Source organism: Schistocerca americana, chromosome X (assembly GCF_021461395.2).
Source record: "Schistocerca americana isolate TAMUIC-IGC-003095 chromosome X, iqSchAmer2.1, whole genome shotgun sequence".
Taxonomy (NCBI): domain Eukaryota; kingdom Metazoa; phylum Arthropoda; class Insecta; order Orthoptera; family Acrididae; genus Schistocerca; species Schistocerca americana.
In genome coordinates, this window is record NC_060130.1 from 163,165,349 (window position 1) to 163,185,727 (window position 20,379).

Below are 20,379 nucleotides of genomic sequence, written 5' to 3' on the forward strand. Positions count from 1 at the left end.
CTGAATAATTGGGTCTTCTGCCTGTTATTCGCATCATTCTCACGATATTTTGACGGTCAACTCAATGTCGTCTTCAGGCACTCCCTGAGATTGGTGATCAGGTGGCTCAGGTCCAGTATTTAAGCCGGGATGGTGCTTTGCACTCCATTTTTAATCAACGCCTCATCGAGCACTCTGTCTGCAGTCCACGCCGCCTCCAGCGCTCCATCTACGGGCCATGCACACCTGCAGTGGCTCTCATTCCTCTCTCATGCCACAGATGCTTCGACCGCTGTACGCATCCAGCTTGGCCATTCTCTGGTGTGGTGCCCGTCGTCTCATACTCTGTTTCACACCCGCACAGTAGCGAAAATTTAGAAAGCTTGACTGTTTTACAAGAACTAGATGCAGTGAATTAGCAGCTTGGGTATTCATATAGTGATAATAATAAATAATTGACTAATTTCAGGAACACAACTTACTACGTGTGAAACTTTCTTTCTGTATTTCCACAGTAGCTGATCTTCGGGATGGCGAAGGACGGACATCTTCAGCACCTGTGGATTTGTAACAAAATTTTAAAAGGCAAAACTGTTCAATTTAGTTTATATAAATTAAAAAAAAAAAAACACAAATATATTTAAGCAGTAAATACAAAATACTACAACAAACAGGGCAGATAAAGAATAAATACTGAAGAAGAAACCAACAATAAAGAGAATATAGCACAAGTAGGTTAGACATTGGCAAGAGCAGTGAGGGAGAGGGGTGGACAACCAGCAAAGTTTGAGGGAGGGCATGTGTGGAGGTGGCCAGAGGTGTGGGAGAGGAGGCGGAGGACTAGTGATGGGAACAAACAATTAAAAACAATTGACTCAGATGGTGATAGCTGTACATATCTGTAGGATTATTATTCGTTCATTCTTTTGGAGTGAAACCAGACTGTAGAAGCAATCTGACACATTCACTACTAATCTGTAACATTCAATTGTTTTGACCCTGTTAAGTCATTATTGTTTACTGCATTCTGTTATCACCAGTTGTCACTCTTATTGCAATTCTGATACCAGCTTTCTATTGACTGCCAGTAAGTAGTTTTTAGTTTAGTTCTTCATCCATGTCTATGAATAGGTGCTTTCTTAATAGTGATCTTTATGTCGTGACCACAATGCCTAAATGCTCAGTGGTGTGGGAATGAAAGAAATCATATGACTAAATAAAAAGTGATCCTCAAGATAAATTCAATATCATATAAAATATTGAAAGGATGTTTCACACTATGAAACAACATTAATTAAATAAAGTTAAGAAAATTAATGAATGAAGACAAATATTTCTTGCCAAACAAAATACTTCTGAAAAGTGACAGTACCTACATAAAAAGCAAGTGATTAAGTCACCTAAAAATTAAAAATAATTTATCTTATATGCTTTCCGTTCATGTCACCTCAGCATTGAACAAAATCGAATTAATGGTCATTTGTGCACACCAGCGAGAAGAGGGAGACAGAGCTTCAATAAATTTAATTAAAAAAGCAACTGTTTATTCATAATGTAGCACCACTAACTCTTCATTTATAATTTAGCACCAGTTATTAAACTTTTGAAACAAACAAAAAATTCACATTTACGAGAAATTTGTATTTCAGTAAATAAATACGTACAATTTTGAAAATACTGCATTTTTAGAAATATACTTTTTATTTACCTCTCCTTGAAATAAAATACATTTTTGCCTTAAAAAGTTGGCAACCCGAGTCATGGTTCATGTACAAGTGAAAAACATGAAAAGTATGCAAACAAATGAAATTTCTAGTACCACACCCTCAAAAACATATTTTTTTACTACAGATATGTAGATGATGTCATCATTTTAACCAAAGGCACAGAAAATGATATCAATGAGTTAACCAATTATTAAACAGCTTCCATGAAAATGTAAAGTTCATAGTTGAGCACCAAGTAGGTGACACCATAAACTTTCTAGACTTGACCATTAGAATAATGGATAATACAACAACTTGAAATTTATCAAAAACCTATCACGACACAGACTACTATTCATAAAACCTCTCTCGTCACCCCACAGCCCACAAAATAGTAGCATTCCACTACATGGTCAATGGAGCAGTCGAACTGCCACTCTCTGAAGTTAATTACAAACAAGAAATGGAAATAATACAACAAACAGCCACTGCAAATAGCTATAGTAGCCCAACAATTAAAGCACAAAATGCAAACACAAAGAAAGATCTTCCATACAATCCCATTTCTGGGTAGCATTTCACATCAGATTTGTAATGTCTTCAAATCAAAAGTCCTAAATGTATCTTTCACTACTGACAGCAAGACTGGCCAGTGAGTAACTTATAACAACAACACAAAGAAACCCACTACACAATACAAGTGTATACAAAATTGAATGTTTGGACTGCAACTGTTTCATTCATAAACATTCAAACCTACAATTACCATAAATTGGTTATTTACATGTTTCTATGATATTTTCTAAATGAACAATGGAACAGCCTGACTTGCAAAATCTAACAGACCCATCATACCAACAGTTTGTATCACCTGTCAGTACACAGATATGCATATATTATTTTAAACCATAATCAATGTATTGGTTGGTTGAAACTTCCTGGCAGATTAAAACTGTGTGCTGCACCGAAACTCAAACTCGGGACCTGTCCCTTTCGCAGGCAAGTGCTCTACCATCTGAGCTACCCAAGCACGACTCACAACCTGTCCTCACAGCTTCAATTCTGCCAGTACCTCATCTCCTACCTTCCAAACTTCACAGAAGCTCTTCTGTGAACCTCGCGGAACTAGCACTCCTGGAAGAAAGGATACTCACATCAGCACACACTCCACTGCAGAGCGAAAATCTCATTCTGAAAACGTCCCCCAGGCTGTGGCTAAGCCATGTCTCTGCAATATCCTTTCTTCCAGGCATGCTAGTTCTGCAAGGCTAGTTCTGCAAGAAGAGCTTCTGTGAAGTTTGGAATGTAGGAGACGAGGTACTGGCAGAATTTAAGCTGCGAGGACGGATCGCAAGTCATGCTTGGGTAGCTCATATGGTAGAGCACTTGCCCATGAAAGGCAAGTTCGAGTCTCGGTCCGGCACACAGTTTTAATCTTCCAGGTAGTTTCATATCAGTGCACACTCCTCTGCAGAGTGAAAATCTCATACTGGTTGGTTGGTTGATTTGGAGAGGGGACCAAAAAGTGAGGTTATCGGTCCCATCGGATTAGGAAAGAATGGGGAAGGAAGTCGACAGTGGCCTTTTAAAAGAACCTTCCCAGCATTTACCAGAAGCTACTTAGGGAAATCACAGAAAACATAAATAACGATAGCCAGACGTGGGGCTTGAACCATCATCCTCCCAGATGCAATTCCATTGTGCTAACCACTGCGACACGTCGCTCGGTAACCAATGTAGTACTTCAACTTTTACTCAGCTATAATATGTAACAGATTTAATCTTAACAACCCACTGCTTTGACATACAAAAGTGTTTGCTTTCCTTCTGTCACTCCTTTCATCCTCTCTCTTCTCTGAATCCCCCCCCACACACACAATGTAACATAGTAATTAAAGAAAACTTATTTATGTACAATTTTGCCACTGTTTGCAACGTAATCATTACACATATTGTTTTCAGCATGTCACCTGATTATATAAATGTGTACAAAGTACTATGCTATAAAAACCTGACACAAAAGAATGTGTTTCCCTCTGGAGATATTTACACCAACACATCTATTCATCTACACAACCAAAGATTTCTACAATGCTTTAAGACTTGCTCTGAAATAGTCTTTTGTTTTGTTATAACAGGTGCATTAAAACAGCACTGGTAATATTTTTTAATTTTAGGGTTGTATTAGTCAGATGTTTCGTTGCTGTTTTGGTAAATATGTCTGAAATGTAGCCATACAATGGTAGCCATACTAGACGTCTAGTACGTCATTAGTTGTCAAAAAGGTTACATATGTGGGGTTGCGAGTATCAATTATTGATTTGTTTTAAAACTGTATTCGAGAATTTTGCTATAAAAAATGGGAAAAATGTAAAAAAAAATTAGAAATGTTGAATATTGCTTTTGGTGGGTCTGCTATAGTAAAACAAGGGTTTACAAGTGGTGTAAGCATTTCCAAGATGGCCATGAAGACACTGATGACACTGAAAACGACAAGTGTTTTGGACACCCCCACACAACAGCAACAACCAATGCAAATGTGGCAAAAGTGAAAGAAATGAGTATGAACGAGCGCCGAATAACAATCGGAGAAGTTGCTGATGATGGTGTATTAACTGGCTCAATTGGCTCATACCATGAAGTCTTTTCAGATGTTGTGGGTATGAAATGTGTAATCGCAAAATTACTGCCAAATGCAACTGTTCATTAATGTTAATTTCATTGCTTGTTCCTGAATTTTTGGCCAGAAACAACACTGTAATGATGAAGCAGTCTTCACATTTGAAAGATATGGCCCCAACATAATTTTTTTCTGTTTCCAGAAAGTAAAGACAATCTTAAAGGGCATTCATTTTACAAGCATAGATGGGATAAAAACCACATTGCTTAAACTAGCTAAGTAGTATCCCAAGGATCGAACTGCAGAAGTGTTTCAGGGATTGGAGAAGCACTGGCATACATGTGTAATATCTGATTCGGACTACTCTGAAGGAGGCTACATTCATACAGACAAATAAAACAACTTACTTCCAAAAAATGAAAATTCCCAATACTTTTTGAACACACCTCATACATTCTTTGCACATATTTCTTTATAGACATCATCTCTGTTCACCCAGTAGTCACAAACTGAGATGGTTTATATGTGACGTATCATGATAGAGAAAGGAGTCTGTGACCACTGGAGGTATTCTACTTTAGTTATTTTACTTTCAAATTTACATTTATGTTCAATCTTTAGTCACAGATCTCCACAGAGCCATGCTCTGAAATAATGTTTTGTTTTTATCTACTAGACGATAACATACACACACCATGACTCCAAAGTAATAAAACAACACATAAAAGGCCGGCAGAAAAAAATATGGTGAATATATTTCTTTTTAGCAGCCACAATTGACACTACAACCATTTTATGTAATTTCTCTGCTAGTCTGATCCACTGAGATAGACAGCATCAAGTTGGAAAATGTTCTGACTTGTCAGTCAGCACCCAGAGAAGCTACAATGAGGTTGTGTTTACTGTGTCTGATGCACATTATGGATTTCAAACAATGTGTGAACATTAAGTTATGTTTCAATTTTCAAGAAAGAGTCAAAGAAACACATGAATTGTTGAAAGTATTGTATGGCAATAATGCTGTAACTCTGAAGACAGTTTGCCAGTGATATGACCTATTTAAATACACAAATGAGTCGGTATTAGATGAGCAACATTGAGGACATCCATCAACCTCAAAAACAGAAGAAAATGTGTAAGAAGTGGCAAAAATTGTTCGTTCAAACAGGCTAATAACTATTCCAGAGCTTACCAAAAAACTTAGCATCTTGTACAGGTCCATGCAAAGCATTTTAACTGATAATTTGCAAATGTGAAGAGTAAGTGTAAAATTTGTTTCCAGACTTTTGAGTGATGAATAGAAGAAAAATCGTGTGTCAGTCTGCACACAGTTTGAAGGATCGTCTTCATTCAGATCCGGGCTTCATGTCCACAAGTGTAACCATAGAAAAAACTTAGGTATATGGGTATGACCCAGAGACAAAAATGGAAAGTTCCGAATCGAAAAGCAATGAATCTCCTTGTTCTAAAAAAGCACACTTGCCAAAAATCGAATACCAAAGTCATTCTCTCTCTCTCTCTCTCTCTCTCTCTCTCTCTCTCTCTCTCTCTCTATCTGTCTATCTATCTATCTCTATCTCTCTCTTTTTAATGAGAGCACAGTCCGATCAGAGTTTGTTTGACCAGACGGTTGTACTGTAACTACAGAGGGGGACTGTCTACTGGTGCTGCCCTGTTCTCTCTCTCTCTCTCTCTCTCTCTCTCTCTCTCTCTCTCTTTTTTCACCCAATTTTTTTAACAAATGTAATCTAACATAAATGGCTTTCCAACCATCTGTTATGATATCTGTATTATATACAGTGTCTGTAAGGTATATATTTTTATCTCCATTTAATTTAAAGCCATAGTGCTTCTCAGTACTTCTGATGAGTGAATTCACATTTGACTTCTACAATACGTTAATTAACAAAACAGATGCATCCCATGCCCTTTCTCTTTCTTTCCTTTTGGAATGTGATTGTGAATATTACTTTTCACAATTCTGTTTTTAACAATAATAATTGAGACAAGAGACCTACCAAACACCTTAATGTGTAATCACATTTAATACTTCTTATTTTGTATATGGAGAGAGTAAGTTCTTGTGTTTTTAATTCATAAATGCTTTGTAATGTTTCATTTTACGACTACACCTGTTTAATGTTCTATTAGTATGTCAGTCCATACTTGGCTGAAGCACCACCTCACGACAACCTCTCAATAGTCACCTGTCACAGAGCTCGGTTTGACACTTACCATTATGTTTGACGAGATACACACTGTCCATCTTTGTTTGCTTTGGTATATGTCCAGATTTTGGAAGTTTCTGATAACCAGCTTGAACATCAGCTTATTTAAAGTGCTCCTTGTGTATCCTTTATTTTTTTCTGATCTGAAGTATGTTGAAAGGGGTCATACTAAGATTAATTAATATGCGATCTAGACAACAGTGGTTGTGAATGTCATGAATGATCACTGACCTCTCCAATAATTTTTATCTAATCTAGTGATAAGCAGGAGCAGCCTATATATATGAGGGTTGAATGAAAAGTAATGCATCCACCTTCATTAATTGGGTTTGAATGGGAATAGTTTAATAAATCAATCGCAGAAATAATCCTTAGACTGTGAACTTTAATTATCAATATTCACTTTTCCACATAATCACCAGCCAGTTGGATACATTTCTGCCAACGATGGAAAAGTTTTCTGAAGTCGTCACGAACGAAGTCGACACTTTGTTTCTGCAACTACAGTCTCACAGTCGATATTCCATAGACTGACGTTTTGTCTCCTGTCACAATTGAATGGAGAAAGGCATCACCTTCATTCTCATAACATGAGAGGAGTTCCTGGGAAATTTCAAGTCTGTGCACTTTCATTTCAGTAGTCAGCATCTGGGGTACCAATCGTACACGAATCTTCCGATAGCCAAGCAAAGCAATAATGTGACCCACACATTCTTGTGAAATGCCAATTGCGCTTGCAATTTCTCTCTGAGTGATACAACGATCATCCTGAATCAATCTGTCAAGATTTTGCTTGTGAAACTCGGTGGCTGCTGTCACAGGATGTCCAACTCTTTATTTGTCATGCAGGTCACATGTTCCCACCTCAGCATCTTTAAAGTTACTCGCCCGAAGATGTACACTACTCACATCAATACAATCATTATAAACTGCTTTCATCTTCTGATGAATCTCGTTTGGGGTGACACCTTCTGCTGTCAAGAATTCAATGACTGCACGTTGTTTAAATCGCACTGACCGACAGTTTGCGCAGGGGTCTATACTTTACACTGTAACAACACAACCATTCAATGCTAAGGCTTCCCGCCAACTGGAGTTGTAGAGAAGAGGTTACAGAACATACCAATGCTGCCAACTGTTGGAGAGTTATGAAGGTGGAGGCATTACTTTTCAGTCAACTCTCTTAGTTTATTCTATAATTAATGTATCACAAATTGAACACAAATTAGAAATGTCTTTAAAACAGTACAAAATCATTATGAAACTAATTTTGATTATTATCAATTAAGCAAAGCTGTTCTAGTGATACCAAATGAGTAATTTTTAATAACATTTCGTGTTAAGGGAATATCATGATTTCCATTGAATGCTCATTCTTAAGATATGAGCTGGGACTATACATACATTACAAAAGATTATTTTACATGTCAAAACCAATGCATTTCTTGCTTTAGGTTTAAAAACACATTGTGTCTTTAAACACAGCAAAATTAAAGGTCAACTACTAATTTCAAGAACACAACTTACCACCTTTTATATCTTCAGTCTGTGCTGTAACACTAACTGATGCCCTAGATGGTGGTTGGCGGACATCTCCAGTATCTGTGGATATGTAACAAAATTTTAAACACTGCAAATGTTGAACTCTTTCTAAACAAATAAACATAACAGAGAGATCTACTTAAAAAAAATATATATCAAATGCAAAAGAAGGGTGAAAGCATAAACAGTGACATGAAGGAAAATGAAAATGAAATAGGTTAGTTAGCAGAGGACATGCTGAGCAATCTCGTTGTGTGGTGAAATGAGTACAAAAAGAAAGGTAGAATGCACATTAGGACAAAGGGACAGGAGGGACGAAAGGAGAAGAGATGTGGAAGAAATCAGGAAGGGCGAAGGGGCAGGCTAGAAGATGAAGACAATCATAACATTTTACTGGTAAAGATTCTATTTATAAATTCACCATGCTCATTTCAGAATGACATGCAATTGCTATAAAGATTATATGTGCGGAGTGCTTTCCCACATACATATGTAGTATTTCAGTATCATAATTTCCACAGACACACAATTAAAAAATAGCTAGTACCAATTTCATGAGTTGTTCCAAAAACAACGAAGGATTTCTCCTGAGATGGAAGTTATTTTATTTTATGTCGCTTGACTAATGCGATCTTAATAATGAAATTTCAGAAATTCTGAACAGGTTTAATAACACGAGATGCAATGCGCTAGCACATTGTCTACTTGCATAATAATCACAGTTCACCAAATTATTTCAAGTGTACAACTTACTGTCTATCATAGCTTCAGTCTCTCCCGTCACACTAAGTGATCTTGTAAAAGGAGACGCGCGGATGTCTACAGAACCTACAAATTTGTAAAAAAATTAGTAAAGCAATAGACACATCAACTTCACAGAAACTGAATAAGATACCAAGAGTACAAGGAAAATAAATACGAACACACTTGAGAAGTACGAAATAATAGTGGACCAGAAGCGAGCAAAAGAAGCCCAGAGAGAAGAATAAGAGGGTGAAACATGTTTCAGCCAAAAGGGAGATGGGAGAATGTGGGAGTGGGAGGATATACCTGAAGAGTGGGAGGAGATAGAACAGAATTGGCAAGTACAGGGAAAAGTGCAGAATGAAAGGGGATATGAAGAATGAGGAAAAATGGAGTAGGTAGAGAGACCTGATCTGTGGATCCTGAGAAAAAGAAGAGTGTGAGAGTGGGGTGGGCTGGGAGAGCGGTGGCATGGGCAGGGCAGTGTGGGAGAGTGGTGGCATGGGCAGGGCAGTGTGGGAGGGTGGGGCAAGAGTTGGCCCAGGCTGGTTCTTGGGGCAGGGCAGGGCTAGAGGTAGCATGACAGGACAGCATTGGTGGGAGTAACATGAAGGGAAGCATGGGTGGGAGGCCAAGTGGTGGCAGGAAAGGTTATTGGGACCAAATGAGGCAAGGATGGGAAGGGAAACTGGGGCACGAGAGGCTTGGGTGGAATGGGAAAGTGGGGGCAGGGACCAATTGTAAGGTCAGGGCGAGGCATAGAGGTTGGTCTGGTTAATTAGGTGCAGGGAGGTTGAGCTGGGATATTGGGGGCAGGGCAGGGTGGGATGGCGAGGCTGTAAGGGGACAGCAGGGCAACGCAGGCCGACAACGGCACCGCAGGGTGGGGTGGGTCATGGACAGGACGACTGGTCGGCGTGGGCCACAGATGGAATGGCTGGGCGAGTGAGGCGGGCACTGTACAGGACTGCTGGGCGGTGTGGGCCGGGGACAGAAAGACTGGGCCATGGATGGGAAGGACGTGTGGGGTAGGTTAGGGACAGCTAGGTAGTATGGGGGTGGTATGGAGGAAGTTAGGTGTTAAGCATGTGGGGTGGGATGGGGAAGGTGTGTGCTGTGTGGAGAGTTCTAGGTGGGTATGGTGTAGGGTGCTTTGGGAAATTGGGGTTGGGGGCAGGGTGAGCAATGAGCATGCATGTTGCCTGTTAGCACTGATAAGTGCAGATCATCAAATAATTTCAGCTATACAACTTACTGCCTGTCTCAAATTCAGGCTCTCTCTTCACAGTAACTGTTCCTTTAAATGGAGAGGAGCGGGTATGTGGGACTCCTGTGGATTTGGAACAAAATTGGAAATGAAATATACAGATACACTTAATGGTAGAAACTTATCAAGAAACCAACAGTACAAAGGTAAGTACATACACATACGAAAATAAATTAAAATCGCTCAAAAGAGGAAAGGCCACTGGACCTGATGGGATACCAGTTGATTTTACACAGAGTACGCGAAGGAATTTGCCCCCCTTCTTGCAGCGGTGTACCACAGGTCTCTAGAAGAGCGTAGAATTCCAAAAGATTGAAAAAGGGCACAGGTCATCCCCGTTTTCAAGAAGGGACGTCGAACAGATGTGCAGAACTATAGACCTATATCTCTAACGTCGATCAGTTGTAGAATTTTGGAACACGTATTATGTTCGAATATAATGACTTTTCTAGAGACTAGAAATCTACTCAGCAAGAATCAGCATTGGTTTCAAAAAAGATGATCGTGTGAAACCCAGCTCACGCTATTCATCCACGAGACCCAGAGGGCCATAGACAAGGGTTCCCAGGTACATGTCGTGTTTCTTGACTTAGGCAAGGCATTTGATACAGTTCCCCACAGTTGTTTAATGAACAAAGTAAGAGCATATGGACTATCAGACCAATTGTGTGATTGGACTGAAGAGTTCCTAGATAACATAATGCAGCATGTTATTCTCAATGGAGAGAAGTCTTCCGAAGTAAGAGTGATTTCAGGAGGGCCGTAGGGGATTGTCATAGGACCGTTGCTATTCACAATATATATAAATGACCTTGTGGATAACATCAGAAGTTCTCTGAGGCTATTTTCGGGTGATGCTTTAGTATATCAAGAGGTTGTAACAATGAAAAATTGTGCTGAAATGCAGGAGGATCTGCAACGAATTGACGCATGGTGCAGGGAAAGGCAATTGAATCTCAATGTAGACAAGTGTAATGTGCTGCGAATACATAGAAAGAAAGATCCTTTATCATTTAGCTACAATATAGCATGTGAGCAACTGGGAACAGTTAATTCCATAAATTATCTGGGAGTAGGCATTAGGAGTGATTTAAAATGGAATGACAATATAAAATTAATCGTCGGTAAAGCAGATGCCAGACTGAGATTCATTGGAAGAATTCTAAGGAAATGCAATCCGAAAACAAAGGAAGTAGGTTACAGTACACTTGTTTGCCCACTGCTTGAATACTGCTCACATGTGTGGGATCCGTACCAGATAGGGTTGATAGAAGAGAGAGAGAAGATCCAACGGAGAGCAGTGCACTTCGTTACAGGATCATTTAGTAATCACAAAAGCGTTACGGAGATGACAGATAAACTCCAGTGGAAGACTCTGCAAGAGAGATGCTCGGGCTTTGGTACGGGCTTTTGTTGAAGTTTCGAGAACATACCTTCACCGAGGAGTCAAGCAGTATATTGCTCCCACCTATGTATATCTCGCGAAGAGACCATGAGGATAAAATCAGAGAGATTAGAGCCCACACAGAGGCATACCGACAATCTTTCTTTCCATGAACAATACGAGACTGGAATAGAAGGGAGAACCGATAGAGGTACTCAAGGTACCCTCCGCCACACACCGTCAGGTGGCTTGCACAGTATTGATGTAGATGTAAGTAATAGTGGGCCAGAAGTGAGATGGAAAAAGAGGCCTGGACTGTAGGACAAGAGGGTGAAATGTATTCTGGCTAAGAGGGCAGGAACAAAACGAGTGTGAGTATACATTCCTGGAAAGTGAGAGAGTGAATGAATCAAAGGACAGAGTTGTAGGGGACCAAACAGCAAAATCATTAGTGATGTCAACTAGAATTTAGATTGAGTTATGAAAGTATGTAGGAGTGATAATATTGAGGCTTTGAAAGCAATATTGGTGTGAAAGCTGAGAAATAATTTTAGGAGAAGTAAAAATACATAGGTCTGGCTGATACACTGATCAAGCAGATGAGAAACAGAAACAGAAAATATGGTGCAAGATAAAGAAGCAGCTAAATGCATTTAAAATCAATTAAAACTGGGTTAAAGAGGTATGACCAAGGCAGCTGGTAAAGGAGGTAGTGTCAAAGGTCCTCCAAATCCAGCACAGGAGCAGATGTGCTCCAACCCCAGACACATCAGCTTCACCCTGAAGGTAGTTTAAAATGTTATATCTGAGAATAAAAACCACTTTCATGAAGAAAATTGAGAACAAGTTCAATTGCCTGCTAGCCACCCACCAATATTAGAAGCAAACAACCCAAAAGACCATGCCTAGCATAGAGCTCCAGAGGAAAGGGGCATTCCACCACGATGTGCGCTACTGTCTGTAAGACTCCACAACCAGAACATGAGGATGGTTTGGTAACATAAAATAAAACTCTGGGTTAAACTAATATAACCAATGCAGAGACGACATAAAACAGAGTGCCGAGGTGGTGTGGGCCAGGTGTCAGTGGGGTGGGATGGAAAAAGTTTGGAGTGCGGCGTATGGGGTGGGATGGGGAAAGCAAGGTGTGTGGCGAGTGGGGAGATCTAGGTGGTGCAGGGTACTTTGGGGAATTGGGATTGTGGGCAAGGTGAGCAATGAGCTTGCACCTTGTCTGTTACCGGTGATAACTGCATATCATCAAACAATTTCAGCTATACAACTTATCATCTGTTCTTTTAAATGGAGAGGAGCGGATATCTGCAACTCCTGTTTGATTGGGAACAAAATTAGAAAGTAAATAAACATACACTTAATGGTAGAAACTAAACAAGAAACCAAAAATACAAGGTAAGTACATACGCACATAGAAATAAATTAATTACCAGTGGGTATGAAGTGAGCTGGAAAAAGAGGCCTGGACTGGAAGACAAGAGGGTGAAATACAGTCTGGCTAAGAGGGAGAGAAAATTTCAAATTCTTCTCACACTGCTAAAGCTGGCTTCTGTGCACATCAATGTTCTTCTCATCGGCTGACAGAGAGTGTGTTGAGGAACTATTTTTGCTTATATTTGGTTTGTGCGTGATTGTCAGTGCCCGTACAAATCCCCTATCTTTTCACTGTCCAGTCTCGCCACTTTCCCAAATGATAATGCAATGATGAGGACAACACAAACACCCAATCCCTGGGCAGAGAAAATCCACGATCCAGCTGGGAATCAAACTCGAGACCCCTTGATCCAGAGGCAGCACCACTAGCCACTACACCACAAGCTACCCGGCCACTGACCTCCATCCGTGCGAATGGGTACAGGTTGTCTGAACTCTTATGGGAATCATCACCTTAGTTGGCGCGTGTAATGAGTAGATGGGCAAATATCTATTAGGAACATTACATATGTCAACTGTGGACAGTTGGGAATGTGGGTCCCATGGGAAGCGTGCAAGGGATAAGTCACTGCAGTCACGCTATTCTCCTCGGTTGCTCAGATGGATAGAGCATCTGCCAAGTAAGCAGGAGATCCTGGATTCCAGTCCCAGTCAGGGCGCACATTTTCAGCTGTCCCCATTGAGGTATATCAACATCATCTTTCGGCAGCTGAGGGGTTTCGATTAATTATCATTTATTCTAGAGAAGCTGCACAGTCATCAATGGTATCTGTTCTTTCGAGAACAGTTACTATCTCCATATATAATTGTATCATGAATTTGGAAAGTGGATTTTGCTCCTATATAAGTGTTTCCACATTAACACGTTGCTGCTAACTGGGAGACGTTCACATCTGCTGTGTGTGCAAAACTGTTGTTGAGTCCATGAGCTATAGTTGCTGGTCTAATATCTTGTTCAGTCAGGGGTATTTGTAGAGTTTAGTGTCATGGAATCGAGGCAAGACTTGTACTGGCTTCGTTACACGAGGAATGTGATATCCCTGCAAGCAGTCAAGTGACATCGAGTGAAGCTGGCAAATCATTCAGAGGACATTATTAGTAAGTCTGCTGTGTTTTAGTATTTAAAGTTTTCGTTCACCACCTTGTGAGAGGTTGGCTGAGTTAACTTTGTCTCATGGTCAAGCTGTCTTGTTTGTAGTGGTCGATGACGTGAACTGTGCCAGAATAGAATCAGTGTGAACTTTTTGAGTTGCACTGCAAACATTAATTTTTTGCTGCTCGTCCTTGTATTCCTTGAATGGCCTATAATGAACGTACTTTTGCCATACCTAGTTTAAGTTCTCTTGATTGATTTCAACCGCATTTGCTCCATTGTTTCATTGTAAATGACTGAGGAGAGCTTTCATTTGGGGCTTTTAGTTGGATTTCATGCACATATTGCTCCCTCTATACTCGACTGTAACTGCGGGTGGTGCAATGCAGTTTTAGTCTCATTGTTGTGTTCTCTGGTAATGCATGATCACTGTGTACATCACATTGCCTAGTGAATGTGTCTCTTAATCTATGATTATTAAAATAAGAGATAAATTAGACTTGCTTCCCTGCTCGTGGGTAAGCTACCACCATGTGCCAGAACCACCTTGGGTTATTTGGGCTAGTTAGTGCCAGCCTTGTGATAAAGGGCTAACCCCCAACAAGAATTAAGATCTAAAACTATGGTTAGAGCTGATAGCATGAAAAGGTTAGCACTTGTTGAGTATAAGTCGTAAGATCTCATAGGGGCTAATTCCTTCATTTAACCCCTTAAATGTTGTGGACGAGTTGATGTGTCATGCTCCACTCTACTCCACGTGTTTACATGTCGTGTTATGCCAACCTCTCACCGCTGCATACATCTTACTTCCACATTTCAACATAAATGCCTCTTGGTATGATATTATTTGTGAAAAACCTCATTTCGATATCTTGAACCATTTATGAAATGTGATGATTGTTGTGACCACACTATTCGCAATGTGCAGCGACAGAAGTGGGTACATGTGCACATCTGTCCGTTGGATATAAAAATCAGTAACTCATGAATGAAAGGAGATATCATTCTGATCTCAACTTTAAGTAAAGTTTCAATATCTTACGAGGCTGGTTTGAAAGGTTCTCGAAATCACCACAACAGGTCAGCACTAACGCGAGTTGTTCACGTGACATTCATTGGACTGTTGTGTGTAAACACGTGCCATGACAGTGCTCTTGCAAGAGAGCTTTGGCAGTGACGTGACTCTGTTGTCGTTCCCGCGTAGTGATTTGCAAAGATTGAAAAACTCGAGATTTGAGCAGTGATTAAGTACTTCATAAAGAAAGATATGAAAGCAAAGGACATTCATGCCAATTCCCAGAACACACTGGGAGACTCTGCTCCTTCATATTCAACTGTTGCCACATGGACAAATGAATTTAAATTTGGTCGGGAGAGCTTAGATGATGATCCACGCAGTTGTCGGCCAAGATGTGTCACTACTCCAGAAATCATTGCAAATGTGCACAAAATTATCATGGAGGATGGCCGATTGAAAGCGCGTGAAATTGCTCACACTTGCCAGATGTCATCTGAAAGGGTATCTGCCCTGGTAGCTGAATGGTTGGCGTGACGGAATGCCGTGCAAGGGGGCCTGGGTTCGATTCCCAGTTGGGTCGGAGATTTTCTCCGCTCAGGGACTCGATGTTGTGTTATCATCCTCAAGTTCTATCCCCATCGATGCGCAAGTCACCAAAGTGGCATCAACTAAAAACACTTGCACCAGGCGACCGCTCTACCCAACGGGAGGCCCTAGCCACATGACTCTTGATGCTGGATCAAAAATGCATGAGAATGGACACATCGGAACAATATTTGGCCCGTTTTAGGAGAAACGAACAAGATTTTTTTGCGTCGGTTAGTGACCGCAGATGAAACATGGCTGCACTACTATACCCCAGAGACAGAACAACAGTCAAAGCAGTGGAAACATGCTGATTCTCCACCAACAAAGAAAGCAAAGACAATTCCTTCGGCGGGAAAGGTCATGGCATCAGTGTTATGGGATGCGAAACGCGATTCTGTTTGTAGATTATCTCCCAACTGGGCAAACAATTACTGCAGATTACTATGCTAACCTCCTGGACAAACTGCAACTGAAGATACGTGAAAAAAGGTCAGGTTTAGCAAGAAAGAAAAGCACCTTTCATCAAGACAACGCACACCCACACACGTCGTCACCATGGCAAAATTACACAAACTAAGGTATGAATTGTTGCCACACCCGCCTTATTCACCTGATATGGCTCCGTCACACTTCCATCTCATCCCAAAACTGAAAATGTTTCTTGGTAGATGAAGATTCACTTCAAACAAACAATTGATAGCCGGAGTTGACAACTACTTTTGCAGCCCTGGAGGAAACTCATTTTCGAGATAGGATCAAGGCACTGGAACATCATTGGACCAAGTGCATTAATCTACAAGCGGACTACATTGAAAAATAAAAAAAAATTTCAGTGATGTAAGTACTTTTTTCTATTCTTTTCCAAGAACTTTTCAAACCACCCTCATACCTACATTTCATACACTGCATTGTGTGAGCTAAAATCAATCATTAGCAAAGTTTAGGCAATGCCTTTTTACCTCTGCAAGCTCTTTAAAATATCATGCAATGTTTTGCTTAATTTGGTGTAACTATGGTATATAACAAAGAGAAATACAATCCTTTATCAAGCAAAGATGTCAGAGTGTAAGCTGTGCAAAAATATTTTTTTTTTTCCACTCAATAGTTTTCTTAAATTCGGATGACAAGTATTTCACAGTGCCCACAATGTCGTCTCTCAGTACAGGTAACAGCGTCTCGCAAGAAGTACAGCCCTAACAAAGCCACGCTCTGCGGTGAATGTAGAGGGAATGTCTGTAGCAGTGGAAGGCTTAAGTCACATTACAGTCATTTGGACGAGATAGGTCAAGGAGCATTTTATATGGACAGTGGTTTGGGTGTGGCTGAATCAGTGGCCACTAACCTGTCTGTGCTAGAAATCATCATTGCTAACTTGGTGTTTGGTGGTACATATTTCACATGTAATTAATCCTGCTATTTGTGTGGTGTGTCCCTAGCCCGTGAAGCTTCATGTCCAACATAGTTAAGATTGGTGCCTAAGGTTCACTTATTAAAGAGTTCAGTTAAGTGTAACACGGGAGTATACTGCTCATCGAAGAATTATTGGCTGTAAATATCACATCTTCATGTGGCATCACCTAATAGTGAATTCTAAGCAATGTTTCATTATCAGAGGACTTTTCTGAGTCTAATAATTTTTAAAATCACTCAATAGTGTGCCTAACAAGAGCTTATAATGTTTATTTTACTTAGGGAATTTACAAGCTTGGTCAGTTTATTGTTTTACTGATTGCATTTGTAAACACCCAGTCTGCCAGTTTAGCAATGCTGACAGAAGCAGACAGTGCTTGAAACCTAGCATATTACTTATTTAGTTTTCTGTTACAGAGCAAGGTTGTTTGTTTCCAATTGATTCTGCCACAAGTGCTCTGGCAGTCCTGCTGTTCCTGTCACAGTCACGTCGCGCAAGCAGTGACTAGCTCTGGCACCTGGTGTACAGCCTACTTCCACGGATGTCGCAGGTTTGAGATTTGGGAATTAGAAGTCCTTAACATAGAAAGGAACGTAATAATAATAATAGAAAAATCCTAGTGCTCCACTCCCAAATCACATTACACTGGATTGCAAAACAGGACTGATAGCTGTAGAGAGTGGTTACTCATAATGGGAGACTGGGGTGGGTTGTCCTGAGAGACTCTTAGGAACCTGTCTAAAGCTATCTGGTGTGTTCCAGTACATGTGTTCGATTCATACAAAATCCCCAGCTACTGAGAAGACAGGAGCTACAGTATGAGTTGTGGATCAGGGGAGGCAACGGTGATGGCACCATAACTGAGTAACTTTAGTGGCTAAGACAGGTGACGGTAGTTCTGATCATGATCCCACATGAGATGGTTAAAAGGGTGGGAGTGGAGTGGCCCCAATGTCAGCACAGACTTAAAGCTAGATTAATGGTAGACTTGAAGCTAGAATAAAGCATTATCAAAATAGACTGCAGGATTTAGTCGACAGGAACAGGTGCTCTGTACCGAACAAATGAGATATCAATTAAATGAGTTGAGTGAAGGGGTAAATGCATGTGTGGGGGAAGGTTTGGTGAATTGCAATATTGAGTGCAAAGGTCAAGGATGGATTAGCTGCCAAGCATTAAGTGTGTAGCCAGTGTTAATTAGGAACAGAAAAACAGACTCCTAAGTGAATGATCAGTTGGTTGGGTTGATGAATTACAGGAGCAGATACATGAGTATGTGGGGGAGGCTAAAGGTAAATTGCAAGACAGAGTACAAAGACCAAATGTGGACCAATTATCATAACTGAGTGACAAAGTTATGATACTAAACAAAACTGCCAACCCACTTCAGGATTTTGTTACAATTACACTATTCTTTAATGACAACTCAAATATAGTTGACTTCTTGTCTATGGTGGTGGTTCTCTAGAATAAGAGTTAGATGTTGGGAATGAGTGACCAGGAATTGTTATCTGTAACTGTCACACAAGTTTAGGAGGTGTTGTTGCGGTTTACCGAAAGAGGCAATCTTAGGAAGCCGGTATTACTGTGGATACAATTCTCATTACAGTAAAGACCAAGGGTTGAAAGAACTACTTGCTGATAATATTTGCAGACTGAAGCAGAGCATTAAGGCCCTGAGTCTCATATCTAGTGAGTGGCAAGTCATTGACGATGTTACTGAACATTTAATCCTAAATAACATATAAAGAGCCGTCTTATGTCAAAGACCAGCCACCTGACCTTTAGTCAGGCAAAATGAGAGTGTGGAGTACAATGACCAAAGACAAGGTCAATTGTCAAGAGATCCCTATGGAAACGGGAGAGACTGGCAGAATGTACTCGGGAGATCGAGCGTGAAATGCTTTTGATGTAACAAGGAGGGCCACATTAGATGTTTTTATATACAGTCCAGGAATAGTGAAAGATGACAAAGAAACAAGTGTTAAGTTGTGTAGCTTGTGTCCAACGAATAATGTGAGTTATCCACACTGACCAACCAGAACATTTGATCATCGACCTACTATCAATATGAACCCATCCAGGAGATAGCAACGTCACCTGGCGAGGAATCACTGTTAGTCAGACATACGCATGGTATATGTAAGAGGTGCATTCAAGTTCTAAGGCCTCCGATTTTTTTTCTAATTAACTACTCACCCGAAATAGATGAAACTGGTGTTACTTCTCGACGTAATCGCCCTGCAGACGTACACATTTCTCACAACCCTGACGCCATGATTCCATGGCAGCGGCGAAGGCTTCTTTAGGAGTCTGTTTTGACCACTGGAAAATCGCTGAGGCAATAGCAGCACGGCTGGTGAATGTGCGGCCACGGAGAGTGTCTTTCATTGTTGGAAAAAGCCAAAAGTCACTAGGAGCCAGGTCAGGTGAGTAGGGAGCATGAGGAATCACTTCAAAGTTGTTGTCACGAAGAAACTGTTGCGTAACGTTAGCTCGATGTGCGGGTGCGTCGTCTTGGTGAAACAGCACACGCGCAGCCCTTCCCGGACGTTTTTGTTGCAGTGCAGGAAGGAATTTGTTCTTCAAAACATTTTCGTAGGATGCACCTGTTACCGTAGTGCCCTTTGGAATGCAATGGGTAAGGATTACGCCCTCGCTGTCCCAGAACATGGACACCATCATTTTTTCAGCACTGGCGGTTACCAGAAATTTTTTTGGTGGCGGTGAATCTGTGTGCTTCCATTGAGCTGACTGGCGCTTTGTTTCTGGATTGAAAAATGGCATCCACGTCTCATCCATTGTCACAACCGACGAAAAGAAAGTCCTATTCATGCTGTAGTTGCGCGTCAACATTGCTTGGCAACATGCCACACGGGCAGCCATGTGGTCATCCGACAGCATCGTGGCACCCACCTGGATGACACTTTTCGCATTTTCAGGTCGTCATGCAGGATTGTGTGCACAGAACCCACAGAAATGCCAACTCTGGAGGCGATCTGTTCAACTGTCATTCGGCGATCCCCCAAAACAATTCTCTCCACTTTCTCGATCATGTCGTCAGACCGGCTCGTGCGAGCCCAAGGTTGTTTCGGTTTGTTGTCACACGATGTTCTGTCTTCATTAAACTGTCGCACCCACGAACGCACTTTCGACACATCCGTAACTCCATCACCACATGTCTCCTTCAACTGTCGATGAATTTCAATTGGTTTCACACCACGCAGATTCAGAAAACGAATGATTGCACGCTGTTCAAGTAAGGAAAATGTCGCTATTTTAAGTGTTTAAAACAGTTCTCATTCTCGCCGCTGGCGGTAAAATTCCATCTGTCATACGGTGCTTCCATC

At 40.8% G+C, this 20,379-nt stretch overlaps 1 protein-coding gene across 1 annotated transcript in view; it reads right to left on the bottom strand.

Annotated features, from left to right (window-relative positions):
• The window catches only part of LOC124555884, a 242,730-nt gene that overhangs the window by 194,460 nt on the left and 27,891 nt on the right, over window positions 1-20,379 (bottom strand). The window contains exons 5-6 of the mRNA XM_047129945.1: window positions 8,061-8,135; window positions 462-536 (exon numbers count right to left, since the gene is read on the bottom strand). Coding sequence (XP_046985901.1) covers window positions 462-536; window positions 8,061-8,135 — 150 coding nt within the window. The remainder of the gene's footprint in view (window positions 1-461; window positions 537-8,060; window positions 8,136-20,379) is intronic.